The sequence below is a fragment of the Oncorhynchus nerka genome, linkage group LG25, assembly GCF_034236695.1.
Source record: "Oncorhynchus nerka isolate Pitt River linkage group LG25, Oner_Uvic_2.0, whole genome shotgun sequence".
Taxonomy (NCBI): domain Eukaryota; kingdom Metazoa; phylum Chordata; class Actinopteri; order Salmoniformes; family Salmonidae; genus Oncorhynchus; species Oncorhynchus nerka.
The window spans coordinates 5917019-5936920 of NC_088420.1; the positions used below are offsets into that span (position 1 = coordinate 5917019).

Here is a 19902-nt window from a genome sequence, read left to right on the forward strand (position 1 = left end):
AAGAGAGGTCAGAGAAGGGAAAGGACTTGAATATGAAGAGAGGTCAGAGAAGGGAAAGGACTTGAATATGAAGAGAGGTCAGAGAAGGGAAAGGACTTGAATATGAAGAGGTCAGAGAAGGGAAAGGACTTGAATATGAAGAGAGGTCAGAGAAGGGAAAGGACTTGAATATGAAGAGAGGTCAGAGAAGGGAAAGGACTTGAATATGAAGAGAGGTCAGAGAACGGAAAGGACTTGAATATGAAGAGGATATAGGTTGTACAATATGTGATACAATAAGTGTGTATAAATCAACTATTTCAAATCCTTAATTCTCTAAAGAGCACAGCCCAAAACTACTAAATGAAATGTCCAAGCTTTAACTTTTTAAACTATATTTTCATTAACAGGTTCATTCATTTTTCTTCATATGTCGTTAAGAGGAAATAAACCATCTTTAAAATGAGCCAGCGTTCAGTACAGGGATTTTTTTTATAGATATAAAATGTGACTCTCAATAAAACAATTTATAATACAAGCAAATCTACTTTGTCTGTCAAAATTTCACTCAACCACATTTTGATTTACATCAGTCAATACAAGTGTGGACAGAGTCCAACCAAGTTCCTAAAGACATCGTTGTGGTAATTCAGTTTAGAGGAGAGGGGGAGAAAGGCACCATATCACTTAAAGCACACATGTTAAACTCATTCCACAGACGGCCGGCCGAGTGTCTGTTTTTCTTTTTCCGCATCACCCTCGTAATTGATTGATGAATTAAAAGGTCACTAATTTAGTTAAGGAACTCCCATCACCTATTTGTCTAGGTCTTCATTCAATATGGGGGAAAAAACCTGCAGACACTCAGCCCTCCACAGAATGAGTTTTAACACCCCTGGCTTAAAGGAAATATATAATGTGTTCAGACTTAAAATGGAGAACCAATGTGAAGATGCACGTAGCACTGAATGTTTCCCGAGAGCTCCTGCTACCTGGTACCACCTCGCAGCAAGGAGTCTGCTCATTGGAAACGGAGAGCACTGCCTGGTACCACCTCGCAGCAAGGAGTCTCCTCATTGGACACGGAGAGCACCAGGTGACTGACCAGAAGACAACTGTTTGACACATCAATCACTACACCATCGGTGCCAGACTGGGCTAGTGATGTCACCAGTCATCTCCTGTCCCCTATTGGCTTCCCTTCTGATACAGAGAAGAATCGTCGGGGGTTTCCGCCAGGACAGATAGTAACTGTATTCCTCCTATTCATCACAGGGACAGGATCTCAAACTCTTCATCCTCAGAATCAAAGAACCGCTCCGACCGGTCTGAGAAATCTATAAGACGGGAGATGGAGAAATTAAAATTTAGCAACGTTATCACATCAATGTCTTAAACACCCTGTATAATCTGTTGATACATCAAATCACATGATCTAGTCTTCAACATAATGTCCCGGATTCAGGATTCAAGCACAAACAAAAAGGTGTGTTGTAGACATTTAAAATGTAACTTCCACTTGTGCCGACGCCAGCAGTTTTTAAAAAAATGTTATTTTACCGTGAACGCGATCTCCGCGAACATCAGGGAAATTGCCTTTACAAGGCGCTTTGTCGGTAGTGCAATGCGCTTGTCCACAACGCACCTCTGACTGAATCCCAGCCTCACCTGTAAAGAGAAGTAAATCACAATATCCCTTCCCCGACCCCCTCACAGGTCAAGAGAATATCTCTTCCCCGACCCCCTCACAGGTCAAGAGAATATCTCTTCCCCGACCCCCTCACAGGTCAAGAGAATATCTCTTCCCCGACCCCCTCACAGGTCAAGAGAATATCTCTTCCCCGACAGGTCAATTAGTCAGAAGTGTTTGATATTTACCCGGAGTGAAGTTGAGCACGTCTACAGAGCAGGCGAAGTGAGATGGTTGACAGTCTACCAGCTCAAACATGGGCAGGCTTCCTCTAGTGTGGGACAACTGGGGGGGAAGAGACAGGTTAGATAATACACTCAGCACCATAGGACCCAATACTCACAGGGCCTGGCTAACTGAACCACGGCAGAACGACCCCTTTCTTTCGTTATATCCCCCATTAGCTGATGCCTAACGAACCCACTAGTCTTCCTGGGATCCAGGGGATCAGTTGTGTCAATGTAACAGTATAGCTTCCGTCCCTCTTCTCGCCCCTACCCGGGCTCGAACCAGGGACCCTCTGCACACATCAACAACAGTCACCCACGAAGCATCGTTACCCATCGCGCCACAAAAGCCACGGCCCTTGCAGAGCAAGGGGACCAACTACTTCAAGGTCTCAGAGCGAGTGACGTCAACAGATTGAACCGCTATTAGCGCGCACCACCGCTAACTACCTAGCCGTTTCACATCGGTTACATCCAGGTGAATTCTTTAAAAAAAGGAAAGAGTCACCCATTTTGAATGTTATATTGTTTTTAAATGCATCTCTTGAGTGATGTTCTATCGATTCCCAGGGTCATTTCATGTTTATCTGAGCCATTGGCGTTGAAGCAGACAGAAACCCGGCCGGTATGATGTAGCACTGTGATAAAAGTCTCTCTCACTTACACCCGGAAGTTAATAGGAATATGACTTTTAGATTGCGAAAACGTCTATCATGCCATGTCAGATTACAATACTGGCCGATATGACATGTTCTTTCTAATGAGCCGTTGATCAAATTTTTAGCAATATTGAAAGATTTTGTACTTTTTGTTGACAAAAATGTGTGCTAATGTTTGGGTTTTTGAGCTAGCGCCCAATAGACTCCAATTCACTCCATGACGGAGAGTCCCAGAATCGCCCAGAATGCACTGTACGGCCCATTGACGTAGCATGGGCAGCGTTTCCCCATCTCCTCAAAAGTACAGGTCAGACTCCACTCTGAGGCACATCGATCTGCAGGTTGAACACGGTGAGCTTGTAGACTAAATTGATAGTGCAGTTTGTTTTGGGCGGTTTTACAGTTAACTAGCTACTTCACATGCTGATATTTCCTTTGGTATTGTGTGTAGCTAGCCAGACAGCCCATAGAGAGCATTGCATTGTGGGGTTTGTAGTTTACTTGAACTACAATATATTTCCACGGCGATTTTCCATGTTGCTACCAACATTATTATAACGCAAAAAAAAAATGAAACATATTGTTCTCACATAGTATTATTTAACAATGCATATTAAATGAATGAGTGGTTTTTGTATTTAATTATATTAAATGAATGAGTGGTTTTGGGGAGGGTTTTTTCCTTTAAACCTCATAGGGAAAACAGTGTCCCGTACCTGTCGTATACGCATACACCAGTCATCGAAGTCGTCCTCCGTTCGGCAGAAGAAACCCTGGTAAACATCAGAAAACAGGACAACTGTAGGATTGTCTGCTTTACTGTGTTAAAACAATCTGTTATGGCAATAACTAAAAATACATCTATCGAACTAGAATCATAAATAACCAACTTGGAGGCATTTAGCCATTCACTTCAAATAGTGGTCATGAGAATGAGCTTTTGCTAATGCTATCATTAGTATTTATTAGAATTCTCACCTCTTCCTGGGGTCCAAAAAGGGTTTAATTTTATGTTTTATTTTTTTTACCTCAACACAACAGCCTACATTGTAAATAAAACATTACATCGTACAAGATATATTACTACTCTATTACAAATGTATAATATAAAATCCACAACACTACAGTGTCTAGAATGCTTGAGTTTGTGTCTCTTCACTTTCCGAGTTGTTCCGTGAGGCGTTACGTTTAAAAAAATATATTATATATATAATATTAATAATAATATAAATAAATAAATAATATATTATTATAATTTAAATCAGATTTTACTGCTTTTACTGCCCCACTTGATGTGGAAGAGTTCCGTGTTGTCATCGTCATGTTGTCCTGTGCCCCTCCCCTTTTGCTCTATAGTAGGTAAAGGGCTTCATTGCTAAAATCCCAAAGTATCCCTTTAAATGGGTTACCAGTATGTGGAAGACCCAATTAAAGGGATCTGATGGCTCCTCATCACACCAATAAATACTCTTATACATCTTCAACATAGGAATCCCTACAGAACCTCTTGTATGATCTCTTAGACACTACAGTAGGCCCAGCCTTTGGAACGTTGGGTTCTTCTAGATGTGGCTACTATATTATGATCAATACATTCTATTGATTTGGATACTGCTTTAGAGCAGATTTCTGCAGCATTAGTAAAGATGTGATCAATATGTGGCTGATTTTATTCCTGGTAGGTTGACTGACAACCTGAACCAGGTTACAGGCACTAGTTACTGTTTCAAGCTTTTTTTCTTGAGTGGGCAGCTTGATAAAAACGAGTCAATATTTAGGTCACCCAGAAAATGGAGTTGTTCCTACAAGCAAGTATTGTTCCATCTTCTTTCACCTACATACCGTGGGCAGAACAAGTATCTGATACACTGCCGATTTTGCAGGTTTTCCAACTTACAAAGCATGTAGAGGTCTGTAATTTATCATAGGCACACTTCAACTGTGAGAGATGGAATCTAAAACAAAAATCCAGAAAATCACATTGTATGATTTTTAAGTAATTAATTTGCATTTTATTACATGACATAAGTATTTGATACATCAGAAAAGCAGAACTTAATATTTTGGTACAGAAACCTTTGTTTGCAATTACAGAGATCATACGTTTCCTGTAGTTCTTGACCAGGTTTGCACACACTGCAGCAGGGATTTTGGCCCACTCCTCCATACAGACCTATGATAAAAATTACAGACCTCTACATGCTTTGTAAGTAGGAAAACCTGCAAAATCGGCAGTGTATCAAATACTTGTTCTGCCCACTGTAGGTTCTGCCTCTGTCCTTCTTACCACTGAGATTCTTTGACCTACATAGGTTCTGCCTCTGTCCTTCTTACCACTGAGATTCTTTGACCTACATAGGTTCTGCCTCTGTCCTTCTTACCACTGCGACGGAGGGGTCTATTTCACAGATGTGCATGCGGCACGGCGGATGCTGACAGTGGTAAGTGTCGTCGGGGACCTGGCTGTCCTCACAGGGCTCTATCGCAGGCTGGGTGGTGTGGGGGTCCAGGTAGATCAACTCCTCTCCTAGGGGGGTGATAGGATAGGGGCCATACAGTAAGGAGACCAGTCAGAGGTGTATTGGAATAACAGACACACGGAGTGTACAAAACATTAACATTCCATGACATAGAATGACCAGGTGAATCCAAGGTGAAAGCTACGATCCCTTATTGACGTCACTTCAATCAGTGTAGATGAAGGGGAGGAGACATGTAGATGAGGGGGAGGAGACATGTAGATGAAGGGGAGGAGACATGTAGATGAAGGGGAGCGGACAGGTTAAAGAAGGATTTTTAAGCCTCGAGACTATTGAGGCATAGATTGTGTATGTGTGCCATTCAGAGGGTGAATGGGCAAGACAAAACATTGAAGTGCCTTTGAACGAGGTATGGTAGTAGGTGCCTTTGAACGAGGTATGGTAGTAGGTGCCAGGCTCATTGGAGTCAACATGGGCCAGCATCCCTGTGGAAAGCTTTCGACACCTTGTAGAGTCCATGCGCCGACAAATTATGGCTGTTCTAAGGGGGAAAAGGGGGGTGGGAGGGGTGCAACTGAATATTAGGAAGGTGTTCCTAATGTTTAGTATACTCAGTGTATACACTACCGTTCAAATTTTGGGATCACTTAGAGATGTCCTTGTTTTTGAAAGAAAAATACAAAGTGGAGTGGGAGGCCCCGGTGCACACCTGAGCAAGAGGACAAGTACATTAGAGTGTCTAAAACAGACTCCTCATAAGTCCTCAACTGGCAACTTTATTAAACAGTACCCACAAAACACCCGTCTCAGTCTCAACAGTGAAGAGGCGACTCCGGGATGCTGGCCTTCTAGGCAGAGTTCCTGTCCTGTGACTGTGTTCTTTTGCCCATCTTAATATTTTCTTTTTATTGGCCAGTCTGAGATATGGCTTTTTCTTTGCAACTCTGCCTAGAAGGCCAGCATCCCGGAGTCGCCTCTTCACTGTTGACATTGAGACTGGTGTTTTGCGAGTACTATTTAACGAAGCTGCCAGTTGAGGACTCAAACTAGACACTCTAATGTACTTGTCCTCTTGCTCAGTTGTGCACCGGGGCCTCCCACTCCACTTTCTATCCTGTGTTTTGTCTTTCAAAAACAGGGACATTTCTAAGTGATCCCAAAACATTTGAACGGTAGTGTACATAGAATGTCTGGATATCAAAAAAAAATGTTCCGCAAATGACAAGACTGAACAGTGTCTGTTTTTAGCTGAACGATTCAGAGAAGCTAGTAAAGCAAATGTGTTTTAAGACTTATTCAGAAGCAAATACTTTCTCTTCAGGTGTAATGTTAGTGTACAGAACATACCAACATAGCCTATGAAGTAATGGGCACTGTTGGGTTTCCCTCCGATGACACCCAGGGACTGGGGCAGCTGAAAGCACTGCTGTTTAGAAGAGACACAGAAAGAGAGGTAATTTATAAAAATAGGCACTTGAGGAAAAATAGGCAATGGCTGAGCCTCTAAATAATAGCAGGTGACGTTTTGGTCATTTAACAAAATCAAACTGCCATGTCAATTCAATGCAATTGTGTATTATTTTGGTATGATTGGCCACTCTGTCCCACCTTCAGGGTCTCGATGTAGGCCTTGTTGATGTCGCTCAGGCCCAGCCTGAGAGGGATGAGAAGGACCAGGGGCTTCCAGAGAGCCGTCTCCTCCTCAGCCAGGGCACAGGCCCCCTCCAGGCAGCCATTATGGATCCACCCCGGGGGCTCTGCACACGCTGCTCCACCATAGTCCAGCCAGGGCATACACAACCGCTCTGGTGAGAAAAACAAGAATACATTTTGTGTAAATACACACACGCTCTGGGGGAAGAGGAGAGGTCAAATATCATTAGTCTAGCTCACTCATCTCATAAATGGTCAATAGCCTGTTCCCATCTATAAGTACCATTAGTCTAGCTCACTCGTCTCATAAATGGTCAATAGCCTGTTCCCATCTATAAGTACCATTAGTCTAGCTCACTCGTCTCATAAATGGTCAATAGCCTGTTCCCATCTATAAGTACCATTAGTCTAGCTCACTCGTCTCATAAACGGTCAATAGCCTGTTCCCATCTATAAGTACCATTAGTCTAGCTCACTCGTCTCATAAACGGTCAATAGCCTGTTCCCATCTATAATGATGATGGAGACTGGTCCATAGGTGATCCACAAGATCCCGTTGGGTTACCTGGACTGCACTGACAAAACAAACATAATAAATGGGATTATGTTAACATTAAGAGTAACAGTTGATGCCCCAGTCTTTAACCACACGTTCTATACATTGATGAGGCATAGTGGTAATGATGAATGATAATGATATTGGTCATGATGAATGATAACGGTAATGATGAACGATAATGATAGTGGCAATGATGAATGATAATGGTAATGATGAATAATAATGGTAACGATGTACAATAATGGTAATGATGAATGATAATGATAGCGGCAATGAATGATAACGATAATGATATCGGTAATGATGAATGAGAATGGTAATGATGAACGGTAATGATAACTATGCCTCATCCTAGCCACCGTGCTTTTACACCTGCATTGTTTGCTGTTTGGGGTTTTAGGCTGGGTTTCTGTACAGCACTTTGAGATATCAGCTGATGTACGAAGGGCTATATAAATACATTTGATTTGATTTGATAATGGCAATGATAGTGGTAATGATGAATGATAGTGGTAATGATGAACAGTAATGGTAATGATGAACCGTAATGGCAATGATGGACGATAATGGTAACAATAGTGCTAATGATGAATGATAATGGCAACGATAGTGGTAATGATCAACGATAATGGTAATGGTAGCGGTAACGATGAATGACAACGGTAATGATAATGATAGTTGTAACGATGAATGATAATGGTAATGATAGTTGTAACGATGAATGATAATGGTAATGATAGTTGTAATGATGAATGACAATGGTAATGATAGCGGTAACAATAACGGTAACGATAATGATAGTTGTAATGATGAATGATAATGGTAATGATAGTTGTAATGATGAATGATAACGGTAACGATGGCGGTAACGATAATGATAGTGGTAATGATATTGAATAGCCTATCAATATAGAACAGAACAGATGTATCCTATTGAATAGCCTATCATCATATAGAACAGATGTATCCTATTGAATAGCCTATCATCATATAGAATAGAACAGATGTATCCCATTGAATAGCCTATCATCATATAGAACAGATGTATCCCATTGAATAGCCTATCATCATATAGAACAGATGTATCCCATTGAATAGCCTATCATCATCTAGAACAGATGTATCCTATTGAATAGCCTATCATCATATAGAACAGATGTATCCTATTGAATAGCCTATCATCATATAGAACAGATGTATCCTATTGAATAGCCTATCATCATATAGAACAGATGTATCCTATTGAATAGCCTATCATCATATAGAACAGATGTATCCTATTGAATAGCCTATCAATATAGAACAGATGTATCCTATTGAATAGCCTATCATCATATAGAACAGATGTATCCTATTGAATAGCCTATCAATATAGAACAGAACAGATGTATCCTATTGAATAGCCTATCATCATATAGAACAGATGTATCCTATTGAATAGCCTATCATCATATAGAACAGATGTATCCTATTGAATAGCCTATCATCATATAGAACAGATGTATCCTATTGAATAGCCTATCATCATATAGAACAGATGTATCCCATTGAATAGCCTATCATCATATAGAATAGAACAGATGTATCCTATTGAATAGCCTATCAATATATATAACAGAACAGATGTATCCTATTGAATAGCCTATCATCATATAGAACAGATGTATCCTATTGAATAGCCTATCATCATCTAGAACAGATGTATCCCATTGAATAGCCTATCATCATATAGAACTGATGTATCCTATTGAATAGCCTATCATCATCTAGAACAGAACAGATGTATCCTATTGAATAGCCTATCAATATAGAATATGTATCCTCCAATTGCAACGTCTTCCTATGCCCCCACAGTCTCAAGAATTTGTTATATATTTTTTAAATACCCTCAAAACACCAATTTAGGCATACCTACAGTGCCAGTCAAAGGTTTGGACACAAAATCAAATTATTATTGGTCACATACACATAGTTAGCATATGTTATTGGTCACATACACATAGTTAGCATATGTTATTGGTCACATACACATAGTTAGCATATGTTATTGGTCACATACACATAGTTAGCATATGTTATTGGTCACATACACATAGTTAGCATATGCTATTGGTCACATACACATAGTTAGCATATGTTATTGGTCACATACACATAGTTAGCATATGTTATTGGTCACATACACATAGTTAGCATATGCTATTGGTCACATACACATAGTTAGCATATGTTATTGGTCACATACACATAGTTAGCATATGCTATTGGTCACATACACATAGTTAGCAGATGTTATTGGTCACATACACATAGTTAGCATATGTTATTGGTCACATACACATAGTTAGCATATGTTATTGGTCACATACACATAGTTAGCATATGTTATTGGTCACATACACATAGTTAGCATATGTTATTGGTCACATACACATAGTTAGCATATGTTATTGGTCACATACACATAGTTAGCATATGTTATTGGTCACATACACATAGTTAGCATATGTTATTGGTCACATACACATAGTTAGCATATGTTATTGCGGGTGTAGCGAAATGCTTGTGTTCCTAGCTCCAACAGTGCAGTAGTATCTAACAATTCACAACAAAGTATCTAAAAGTAAAATAATACTAGGACAAGCAATGTCGGAGTGGCGTTGACTAAAACACAGTAGAATATAATACAGTGTTTACAGTGCAGTAGTATCTAACTAAATGCTTGTGTTTCTAGCTCCAACAGTACAGTAGTATCTAACTAAATGCTTGTGTTTCTAGCTCCAACAGTACAGTAGTATCTAACTAAATGCTTGTGTTCCTAGCTCCAACAGTGCAGTAATATCTAACTAAATGCTTGTGTTTCTAGCTCCAACAGTGCAGTAGTATCTAACTAAATGCTTGTGTTTCTAGCTCCAACAGTGCAGTAATATCTAACTAAATGCTTGTGTTTCTAGCTCCAACAGTACAGTAATATCTAACTAAATGCTTGTGTTTCTAGCTCCAACAGTACAGTAGTATCTAACTAAATGCTTGTGTTTCTAGCTCCAACAGTGCAGTAATATCTAACTAAATGCTTGTGTTTCTAGCTCCAACAGTACAGTAGTATCTAACTAAATGCTTGTGTTCCTAGCTCCAACAGTGCAGTAATATCTAACTAAATGCTTGTGTTTCTAGCTCCAACAGTACAGTAGTATCTAACTAAATGCTTGTGTTCCTAGCTCCAACAGTACAGTAATATCTAACTAAATGCTTGTGTTCCTAGCTCCAACAGTAGTATCTAACTAAATGCTTGTGTTCCTAGCACCAACAGTGCAGTAGTATCTAACTAAATGCTTGTGTTCCTAGCACCAACAGTGCAGTAGTATCTAACTAAATGCTTGTGTTTCTAGCTCCAACAGGGCAGTAATATCTAACTAAATGCTTGTGTTTCTAGCTCCAACAGTGCAGTAGTATCTAACTAAATGCTTGTGTTTCTAGCTCCAACAGTACAGTAATATCTGACTAAATGCTTGTGTTTCTAGCTCCAACAGTGCAGTAGTATCTAACTAAATGCTTGTGTTTCTAGCTCCAACAGTACAGTAATATCTGACTAAATGCTTGTGTTTCTAGCTCCAACAGTGCAGTAATATCTGACTAAATGCTTGTGTTTCTAGCTCCAACAGTAATATCTAACAATTCACAACAATACACACAAATCTAAAAGTAAAATAATGGAATTAAGAAATATATAAATATTAGGACAAGCAGTGTCAGTGGCATTCAGTAAAATAGAGTAGAATAGAATACAGTATATACATATGAGTAAAGCAGGGGTGGCAGCGTAGCCTAGTGGTTAGAGTGTAGAGGAGGCAGCGTAGCCTAGTGGTTAGAGTGTAGAGGTGGCAGGGTAGCCTAGTGGTTAGAGTGTAGAGGAGGCAGCGTAGCCTAGTGGTTAGAGTGTAGAGGAGGCAGCGTAGCCTAGTGGTTAGAGTGTAGAGGAGGCAGCGTAGCCTAGTGGTTAGAGTGTAGAGGCGGCAGCGTAGCCTAGTGGTTAGAGTGTAGAGGTGGCAGGGTAGCCTAGTGGTTAGAGTGTAGAGGAGGCAGCGTAGCCTAGTGGTTAGAGTGTAGAGGCGGCAGCGTAGCCTAGTGGTTAGAGTGTAGAGGCGGCAGCGTAGCCTAGTGGTTAGAGTGTAGAGGCGGCAGCGTAGCCTAGTGGTTAGAGTGTAGAGGCGGCAGCGTAGCCTAGTGGTTAGAGTGTAGAGGCGGCAGGGTAGCCTAGTGGTTAGAGTGTAGAGGAGGCAGGGTAGCCTAGTGGTTAGAGTGTAGAGGAGGCAGCGTAGCCTAGTGGTTAGAGTGTAGAGGAGGCAGCGTAGCCTAGTGGTTAGAGTGTAGAGGAGGCAGCGTAGCCTAGTGGTTAGAGTGTAGAGGAGGCAGCGTAGCCTAGTGGTTAGAGTGTAGAGGAGGCAGCGTAGCCTAGTGGTTAGAGTGTAGAGGAGGCAGCGTAGCTTAGTGGTTAGAGTGTAGAGGCGGCAGCGTAGCCTAGTGGTTAGAGTGTAGAGGAGGCAGCGTAGCCTAGTGGTTAGAGTGTAGAGGAGGCAGCGTAGCTTAGTGGTTAGAGCGTTGGACTAGTAACCGGAAGGTTGCAAGATTGAATCCCCGAGCTGACAAGGTACAAATCTGTCGTTCTGCCCCTGAACAAGGCAGTTAACCCACTGTTCCTAGGCCGTCATTGAAAATAAGATATGACTTGCCTAGTTAAATAAAGGTCAAATAAAAATGAGTAAAGCAGTATGTAAACATTAAAAGTAACTAGAATATTTTAAATATTTTTTACACTTAAATATTTTGTTTTTCCCATTCACCCTCTGAATGGCACACATACACAATCCATGTCTCAACTGTCTCAAGGCTTAAACATGATATGTAACATGTCTCCTCCCCTTCATCTACATGTCTCCTCCCCTTCATCTACATGTCTCCTCCCCTTCATCTACATGTCTCCTCCCCTTCATCTACATGTCTCCTCCCCTTCATCTACACTGATTGAAGTGCATTGATCAAGTGACATCAATAAGGGATCAAATCTTTCACCGGGTCAGTCTGTGTCATGGAATGTTTTTTTACACTCAGTGAATGTTCTATACGTTGATATGCACAGTGGTAATGATGAAGTATCATGACCGTGTTCACTACTCACTGATCTCCTCCATCACCACGGTGTTGTCCATAGCAACATGTACCGCCAGACGACTCCACGAGTCAAACACAGTTAGTTTCCTGAGGGCAAGACGGACAATATTCAACACAGTTAGTTTCCTGAGGGCAAGACAGACAATATTCAACACAGTTAGTTTCCTGAGGGCAAGACAGACAATATTCAGCACAGTTAGTTTCCTGAGGGCAAGACGGACAATATTCAGCACAGTTAGTTTCCTGAGGGCAAGACGGACAATATTCAACACAGTTTCCTGACGGCAAGACAGACAATATTCAACAGTTTCCTGAGGGCAAGACGGACAATATTCAACACAGTTTCCTGAGGGCAAGACGGACAATATTCAACACAGTTTCCTGAGGGCAAGACGGACAATATTCAGCACAGTTAGTTTCCTGAGGGCAAGACGGACAATATTCAGCACAGTTAGTTTCCTGAGGGCAAGACGGACAATATTCAACACAGTTAGTTTCCTGAGGGCAAGACAGACAATATTCAACACAGTTTCCTGAGGGCAAGACGGACAATATTCAACACAGTTAGTTTCCTGAGGGCAAGACAGACAATATTCAACACAGTTAGTTTCCTGAGGGCAAGACGGACAATATTCAACACAGTTTCCTGAGGGCAAGACAGACAATATTCAACACAGGTTAGTTTTTAGATGATGACCATAAACATTTAGGGCCTGATTTCCTCACATGGGTTAAGACAGGTCCTGAACTAATTCTTCATTGAGCATGATTTTATTTTTTTTATCCAGGACTAGTCTTAAAATCAGGCTGAAAGTGTACAGTCATAATCTAGTAACTAGATGATCATCTAGAGATACCCTCCTGGTTGGAGTTAAAACCTACAGGAGGGTATCTCTCCAGGAACAGGGTTGGAGTTAAAACCTACAGGATGGTATCTCTCCAGGAACAGGGTTGGAGTTAAAACATACAGGAGGGTCTCTCTCCAGGAACAGGGTTGGAGTTAAAACCTACAGGAGGGTATCTCTCCAGGAACAGGGTTGGAGTTAAAACATACAGGAGGGTCTCTCTCCAGGAACAGGGTTGGAGTTAAAACCTACAGGATGGTATCTCTCCAGGAACAGGGTTGGAGTTAAAACCTACAGGATGGTATCTCTCCAGGAACAGGGTTGGAGTTAAAACCTACAGGAGGGTATCTCTCCAGGAACAGGGTTGGAGTTAAAACCTACAGGATGGTATCTCTCCAGGAACAGGGTTGGAGTTAAAACCTACAGGATGGTATCTCTCCAGGAACAGGGTTGGAGTTAAAACCTACAGGAGGGTCTCTCTCCAGGAACAGGGTTGGAGTTAAAACCTACAGGAGGGTATCTCTCCAGGAACAGGGTTGGAGTTAAAACCTACAGGATGGTATCTCTCCAGGAACAGGGTTGGAGTTAAAACCTACAGGAGGGTCTCTCTCCAGGAACAGGGTTGGAGTTAAAACCTACAGGAGGGTATCTCTCCAGGAACAGGGTTGGAGTTAAAACCTACAGGATGGTATCTCTCCAGGAACAGGGTTGGAGTTAAAACCTACAGGATGGTATCTCTCCAGGAACAGGGTTGGAGTTAAAACCTACAGGAGGGTATCTCTCCAGGAACAGGGTTGGAGTTAAAACCTACAGGATGGTATCTCTCCAGGAACAGGGTTGGAGTTAAAACCTACAGGAGGGTATCTCTCCAGGAACAGGGTTGGAGTTAAAACCTACAGGAGGGTATCTCTCCAGGAACAGGGTTGGAGAGCCCTGATCTAGAGACTAATTGAGGAGATCACTGTACTTACTTCAGTACCTGTGCCACTGTGTTGGGTCCGTACCACTGGCCTATAGACTTCCCCTCCCCGACTCCCATCTGGGCTGCAGTACACAGACAACTGATGTTAGTGCCATCCTAATAATGATGTCATCATAGGCTGCAGTACACAGATGTTTTATCCTAATAATGATGCCATCTGGGCTGCAGTACACAGACAACTGACGTTAGTTGATAAAGACAAAGACGCTGTTATACCAATAAAGATAAAGATGACCGACTTGTTCCGTGACTATATTTGTCATATTGTAGTAGGTGGTCAGAAACACACTATTATGGTAAGAAATACCACCCATCCATTTCTAAATATAAAGTATGACTGAATTCAGTGCATTATTGTTATGAGATTACAAATCAAAGGAAAAATATTTTCCAAGAAACAAATAAAGTAGTTTAAATTGAATTAATTACAAGTTAGTATTCACCGATTTGATGTAAAGAATAGTAGCTGTCTTTCTTGTCAAGGAAGGCGTTGAGGATACTGATGTACTGTCCTCTCTGAGGCTGGCCTCTCACCCATCTCCAGTCTGCTTAACAAAAACATCATTATCATCTGCTGTGTGAAACAACTGCTCTACTGAACAGAGTACTCTAGTACAGCGCAATAGGAGATCTGTACCACACAGTGACAGAGATAATTCAGGGGGGGGGGCAAATACATATTGAATAATAGAATCTAACGTTGAAGGGGGGGGGGGGGATAATAGAAGCTAACGTTGAAGGGTACGCGTAATACCACTGGCTGTATTCTTCAGGGAGCAGATGACGCTAAAGAATTAGTAAAGCAGTCATCCTTACCTCGGCCTAGATGCCTGCAGACCAGGGCCTCGCCTAGGATCATCTGTCCACATCGCAGCATGCAGCCCCAGCCTGTGTCGGACGTAGGCCCTGTCCCTCCTGGAACACATTGAAACAATATGCACCTGATTGGCTAATCTTATTGGCGTATACAATCAAAAATGACCTTGGTTTACTCTGTGGCTAGCTACAGAAGGATTGGGCTACTCACCAATGGGCGGGAAGTTTTTTCTGTAGGTGAACCATAGTCGTGAAGTGACATCTGAAAGAATGTCATCCTTTTCTGGATAAAACAAAAGACAATGAGTTAGCTAAAGAAGTATGACTTCTGTTATAGCCTAGTTGCCCGTCTCTATTCAGCTATTCCTCGGCACTCGTGTCATGTGCCAAAGAGACTGGCCTTTCGGGAAAACCATCAAATTAACATTCTATCATTATGGAACTCCAGAATATCAGACGATTTGATAACCCTCACAGCTATCATTCAATCACAATGTTTATGCAAATTAGACGGATAGGAAAACATTCTAACTTAATTCATGAATTTGATAGGAAAATATTCTAACATTGGGCATTCTGAGATACAGTGATGAGATCCTGAGGCCCATTCTCTTGCCATTCATCCTCTGCCATCACCTCATGTTTCAGCACGATAATGCACGGCCCCCATGTCGCAAGGATCTGTACACAATTCCTGGAAGCTGAAAATGTCTCAGTTCTTCCATGGCCTGTATACTCAGACGTGTCACTCATTGAGCATGCTTGAGATGCTCTGGATTGACGTGTATGACAGCGTGTTCCAGTTCCCGCCAATATCCATCAACTTCTCACAGTCATTGAAAAGGAGTGGGAACAACATTCCACCATCAACAGCCTGATCAACTCTATGTGAAGGAGCTGTGTTGTGCTGCATGAGGCAATTGGTGGTCACACCAGATACTGACTGGTTTTCTGATCCACACCAGATACTGACTGGTTTTCTGATCCACACCAGATACTAACTGGTTTTCTGATCCACACCAGATACTGACTGGTTTTCTGATCCACACCAGATACTGACTGGTTTTCTGATCCACACCAGATACTGACTGGTTTTCTGATCCACACCAGATACTGACTGGTTTTCTGATCCACACCAGATACTAACTGGTTTTCTGATCCACACCAGATACTGACTGGTTTTCTGATCCACACCAGATACTGACTGGTTTTCTGATCCACACCAGATACTAACTGGTTTTCTGATCCACACCAGATACTGACTGGTTTTCTGATCCACACCAGATACTAACTGGTTTTCTGATCCACACCAGATACTGACTGGTTTTCTGATCCACACCAGATACTGACTGGTTTTCTGATCCACACCAGATACTAACTGGTTTTCTGATCCACACCAGATACTGACTGGTTTTCTGATCCACACCAGATACTGACTGGTTTTCTGATCCACACCAGATACTGACTGGTTTTCTGATCCACACCAGATACTAACTGGTTTTCTGATCCACACCAGATACTGACTGGTTTTCTGATCCACACCAGATACTGACTGGTTTTCTGATCCACACCAGATACTGACTGGTTTTCTGATCCACACCAGATACTGACTGGTTTTCTGATCCACACCAGATACTAACTGGTTTTCTGATCCACACCAGATACTGACTGGTTTTCTGATCCACACCAGATACTGACTGGTTTTCTGATCCACACCAGATACTGACTGGTTTTCTGATCCACACCAGATACTAACTGGTTTTCTGATCCACACCAGATACTGACTGGTTTTCTGATCCACACCAGATACTGACTGGTTTTCTGATCCACACCAGATACTGACTGGTTTTCTGATCCACACCAGATACTGACTGGTTTTCTGATCCACACCAGATACTGACTGGTTTTCTGATCCACACCAGATACTGACTGGTTTTCTGATCCACACCAGATACTGACTGGTTTTCTGATCCACACCAGATACTGACTGGTTTTCTGATCCACACCAGATACTGACTGGTTTTCTGATCCACACCAGATACTGACTGGTTTTCTGATCCACACCAGATACTGACTGGTTTTCTGATCCACACCAGATACTGACTGGTTTTCTGATCCACACCAGATACTGACTGGTTTTCTGATCCACACCAGATACTGACTGGTTTTCTGATCCACACCAGATACTGACTGGTTTTCTGATCCACACCAGATACTGACTGGTTTTCTGATCCACACCAGATACTGACTGGTTTTCTGATCCACACCAGATACTGACTGGTTTTCTGATCCACACCCCTACTTTTTGTTTTAAGTATCTGTGACCAACAGATTCATATCTGTATTCCCAGTCATGTGAAATCAATAGACTGGAGCCTAACTAATTTATTTCAATTGACTGATTTCCTTAGATGAACTATAACTCAGTAAAATCTTTGAAATTGCATGTTATGTTATGTTATGTTTTTGTTCAGAATATATTGTCCCTTCTGGCACACGCATTGGGCTAGGCTACTGGTTCAATAGCTATAAGAGGCATAGAGAGAGGATGGAAGAGAGAGCTAAGTGGATAGGCATGGCTGGTCAAAGGAACAATGAAGACAGAGATGTGTAAGTCAGAAGTTAATTCCCCCCCACCTCAAAACAGCCTCAATTCATCGTGGCATCTATAAGTTGTGAAAAGCGTTCCACAAGGATGCTGGTCCATGTTGACTCCAATGCTTCCCACAGTTGTGTCAGGTTGGCTGGATGTCCTTTGGGTGGTGGACAATTCTTGATACACACGGGAAACTGTTGAGCGTGAAAAACCCAGCAGCATTGCAGTTCTTGACACAAACTGGTGCACCTGGCACCTACTACCATACCCCGTTCAAAGGCTCTTAAATATTTTGTCTTGCCCATTCACCCTCTGAATGGCACACATACACAATCCATGTCTCAATTGTCTAGTCTTAAAAATCCTTCATCCTCCCCTGTCTCCTCCCCTTCACCTGGTCAGTCTATGTCATGGAAAGATCAGGTGTTCTTAATGTTTTGTACACTCAGTGTAAATTAGGCCCGGCTTACTACATTGAGTTTACAACCACCACCTGTGCTATGCAAGCCAGATATTTGTCAGTTGAATTAAAATGTGCAATAAAATAAATACAATTAAAATTAAATAAAAACCTGGCTGTTGACGTAGGCAAATCCCAGATTCCCCAACTGAGCGGCTCACATCAGCAGGATGGGGAGCCTCTTTCATTAGGAGGTACATCTACCGTGGATAGCTAAAATAATAACGATGATCCCATTACGTTCATTTGAAACATTAGGCCCGTGGGGACACCATACATTTGGCAGCCAAGCACAAGTGATCAGTGTAGCCTTTAAAATCGTCATGTTGAAATATCTTCACGCCTAGAATAAAAACCATTAAACTGCATATTGAACCTTGAGATGAAAGGGCAGTCTCTTTAGCAAATGACCGGAGTGGAATGTTAGCTTAAAAAAAAGACAGATTAGCCTTTTGCTGGGGGCAGTATGCCTTTATGTACCATCTGTGTAGATAGATCTGTGTGTTTATTCTGTAGGCCTATACTTCTGCATTTACATTATGACTAATGGAATTCCATATTTCACAGTAACGTGACGAGGACACAAGAAGAACACACAACATTTACACCACCTAGCTGATCTGATGATGTATCCAATTACCTGTGAGTGCGTTGAATTCTTTCCCCAAGATCCACACTGGCTCTGAGGTCTCTGGAAAATCTGCAAACTCTCCAAAGCCAAGTGTGTCGTACGTGAGAGTAGCTGAAATATAGAAGTACATTTGATTCAGAACACCTTGCTACATAGCGTACACCACACACACACACACCCACACACACACACACACACACACACACACACACACACACACACACACACACAAGGGATCCCTATTTGAACAAGGAATCATTCATGATCAGATGGTGTCGTCTTCATACAAAATGACCACTGTGACAGTTGATTGTATATTGATTTAAATAACATTAGGATTATTAGCTATGGTCCAAGCACTTTCAAAATGGCAAAACAGACTCATTCACTGCAGTTTGACAGCTGAACTAGGTAGCTGGCTGGCCCGGCTTGCGACAGAGAATGACATTGCAAATACATTTATTTGGCTTGTTAGCTATGTGACCATCACTTTCAGCAGTTATCGGTAGATAGCTAGCTAGTGACACTGAACAATCCGGTTCGTTTATATTGGACCTGGTTCTGCTCGCCTACTGGATGTTTTCAGCCCAAAATACACCGAGTGCTTGTTTAACTAGACTAATAATAGTTTAGGCTGTCTGTCTGGATTGGTTGATTGCAATGACTGGTTGATAGATAACGTTAACTGGCTGGCTAGCTAGCTACTGACTATTCTTTATTCACATTCAACATATATGTAACATTTAAACCTCAACTGATGTACAAATTGAAATCCTGTACGAAATATAGTAATCTACAAGTGGCTTGCTTTTGTTCAGACGCTGGCTAATATACAAAAAAAAACGTTCAGATCCTTGATTTTCTTGAAAAAGACTTCCTACCTGCATCCATCCCGACATAATGTGTTGTTGATCTGTCCAAACAGGCAGAAACATCATACGACCAATAAGAAATCAATACAGCAGATTTTTTTTCTATTTAAGTATCCAATCGGAATTTCTGCTTTGGGCGGGGCAAATAATTTTTCGTCCAATAACAATCCATTGATGGCTTCCCTAAGCTTAACATTTCCGTAGATCTGTTGGTGTTGTTGATAGAATGGACTGAATGCGATTCAACGTGGTTTCTTGCCACACATAGAATGTAGACCAGCGAA

General features: G+C 41.6%; 1 protein-coding gene across 5 annotated transcripts; it reads right to left on the reverse strand.

Annotated features, from left to right (window-relative positions):
• Positions 1 to 452: 452 nt before the first annotated feature.
• Positions 453 to 19688, reverse strand: LOC115118258 (cysteine protease ATG4B-like). Of its 5 annotated transcripts, none has more exons than XM_065009500.1 (14): positions 19628 to 19688; positions 18756 to 18857; positions 15271 to 15342; positions 15060 to 15158; positions 14687 to 14788; positions 14233 to 14305; positions 12424 to 12503; positions 6644 to 6840; positions 6383 to 6458; positions 4937 to 5082; positions 3272 to 3328; positions 1858 to 1954; positions 1540 to 1647; positions 453 to 1316 (listed from the first exon to the last, which is right to left on the reverse strand). In XM_065009500.1, the coding sequence occupies exons 1-14, from the start codon at positions 19635 to 19637 to the stop codon at positions 1249 to 1251; spliced, it is 1287 nt and encodes a 428-aa protein (XP_064865572.1). In that variant the 5' UTR covers positions 19638 to 19688; the 3' UTR covers positions 453 to 1248. The 5 variants fall into 5 exon arrangements, with proteins under 5 accessions (XP_064865572.1, XP_064865571.1, XP_064865573.1 ...); XM_065009499.1 differs by having other exon boundaries at positions 6383 to 6461; XM_065009501.1 differs by lacking the exon at positions 19628 to 19688 and adding an exon at positions 18228 to 18328 and having other exon boundaries at positions 6383 to 6461; positions 18756 to 18846.
• Between the last annotated feature and the right edge of the window lie 214 nt (positions 19689 to 19902).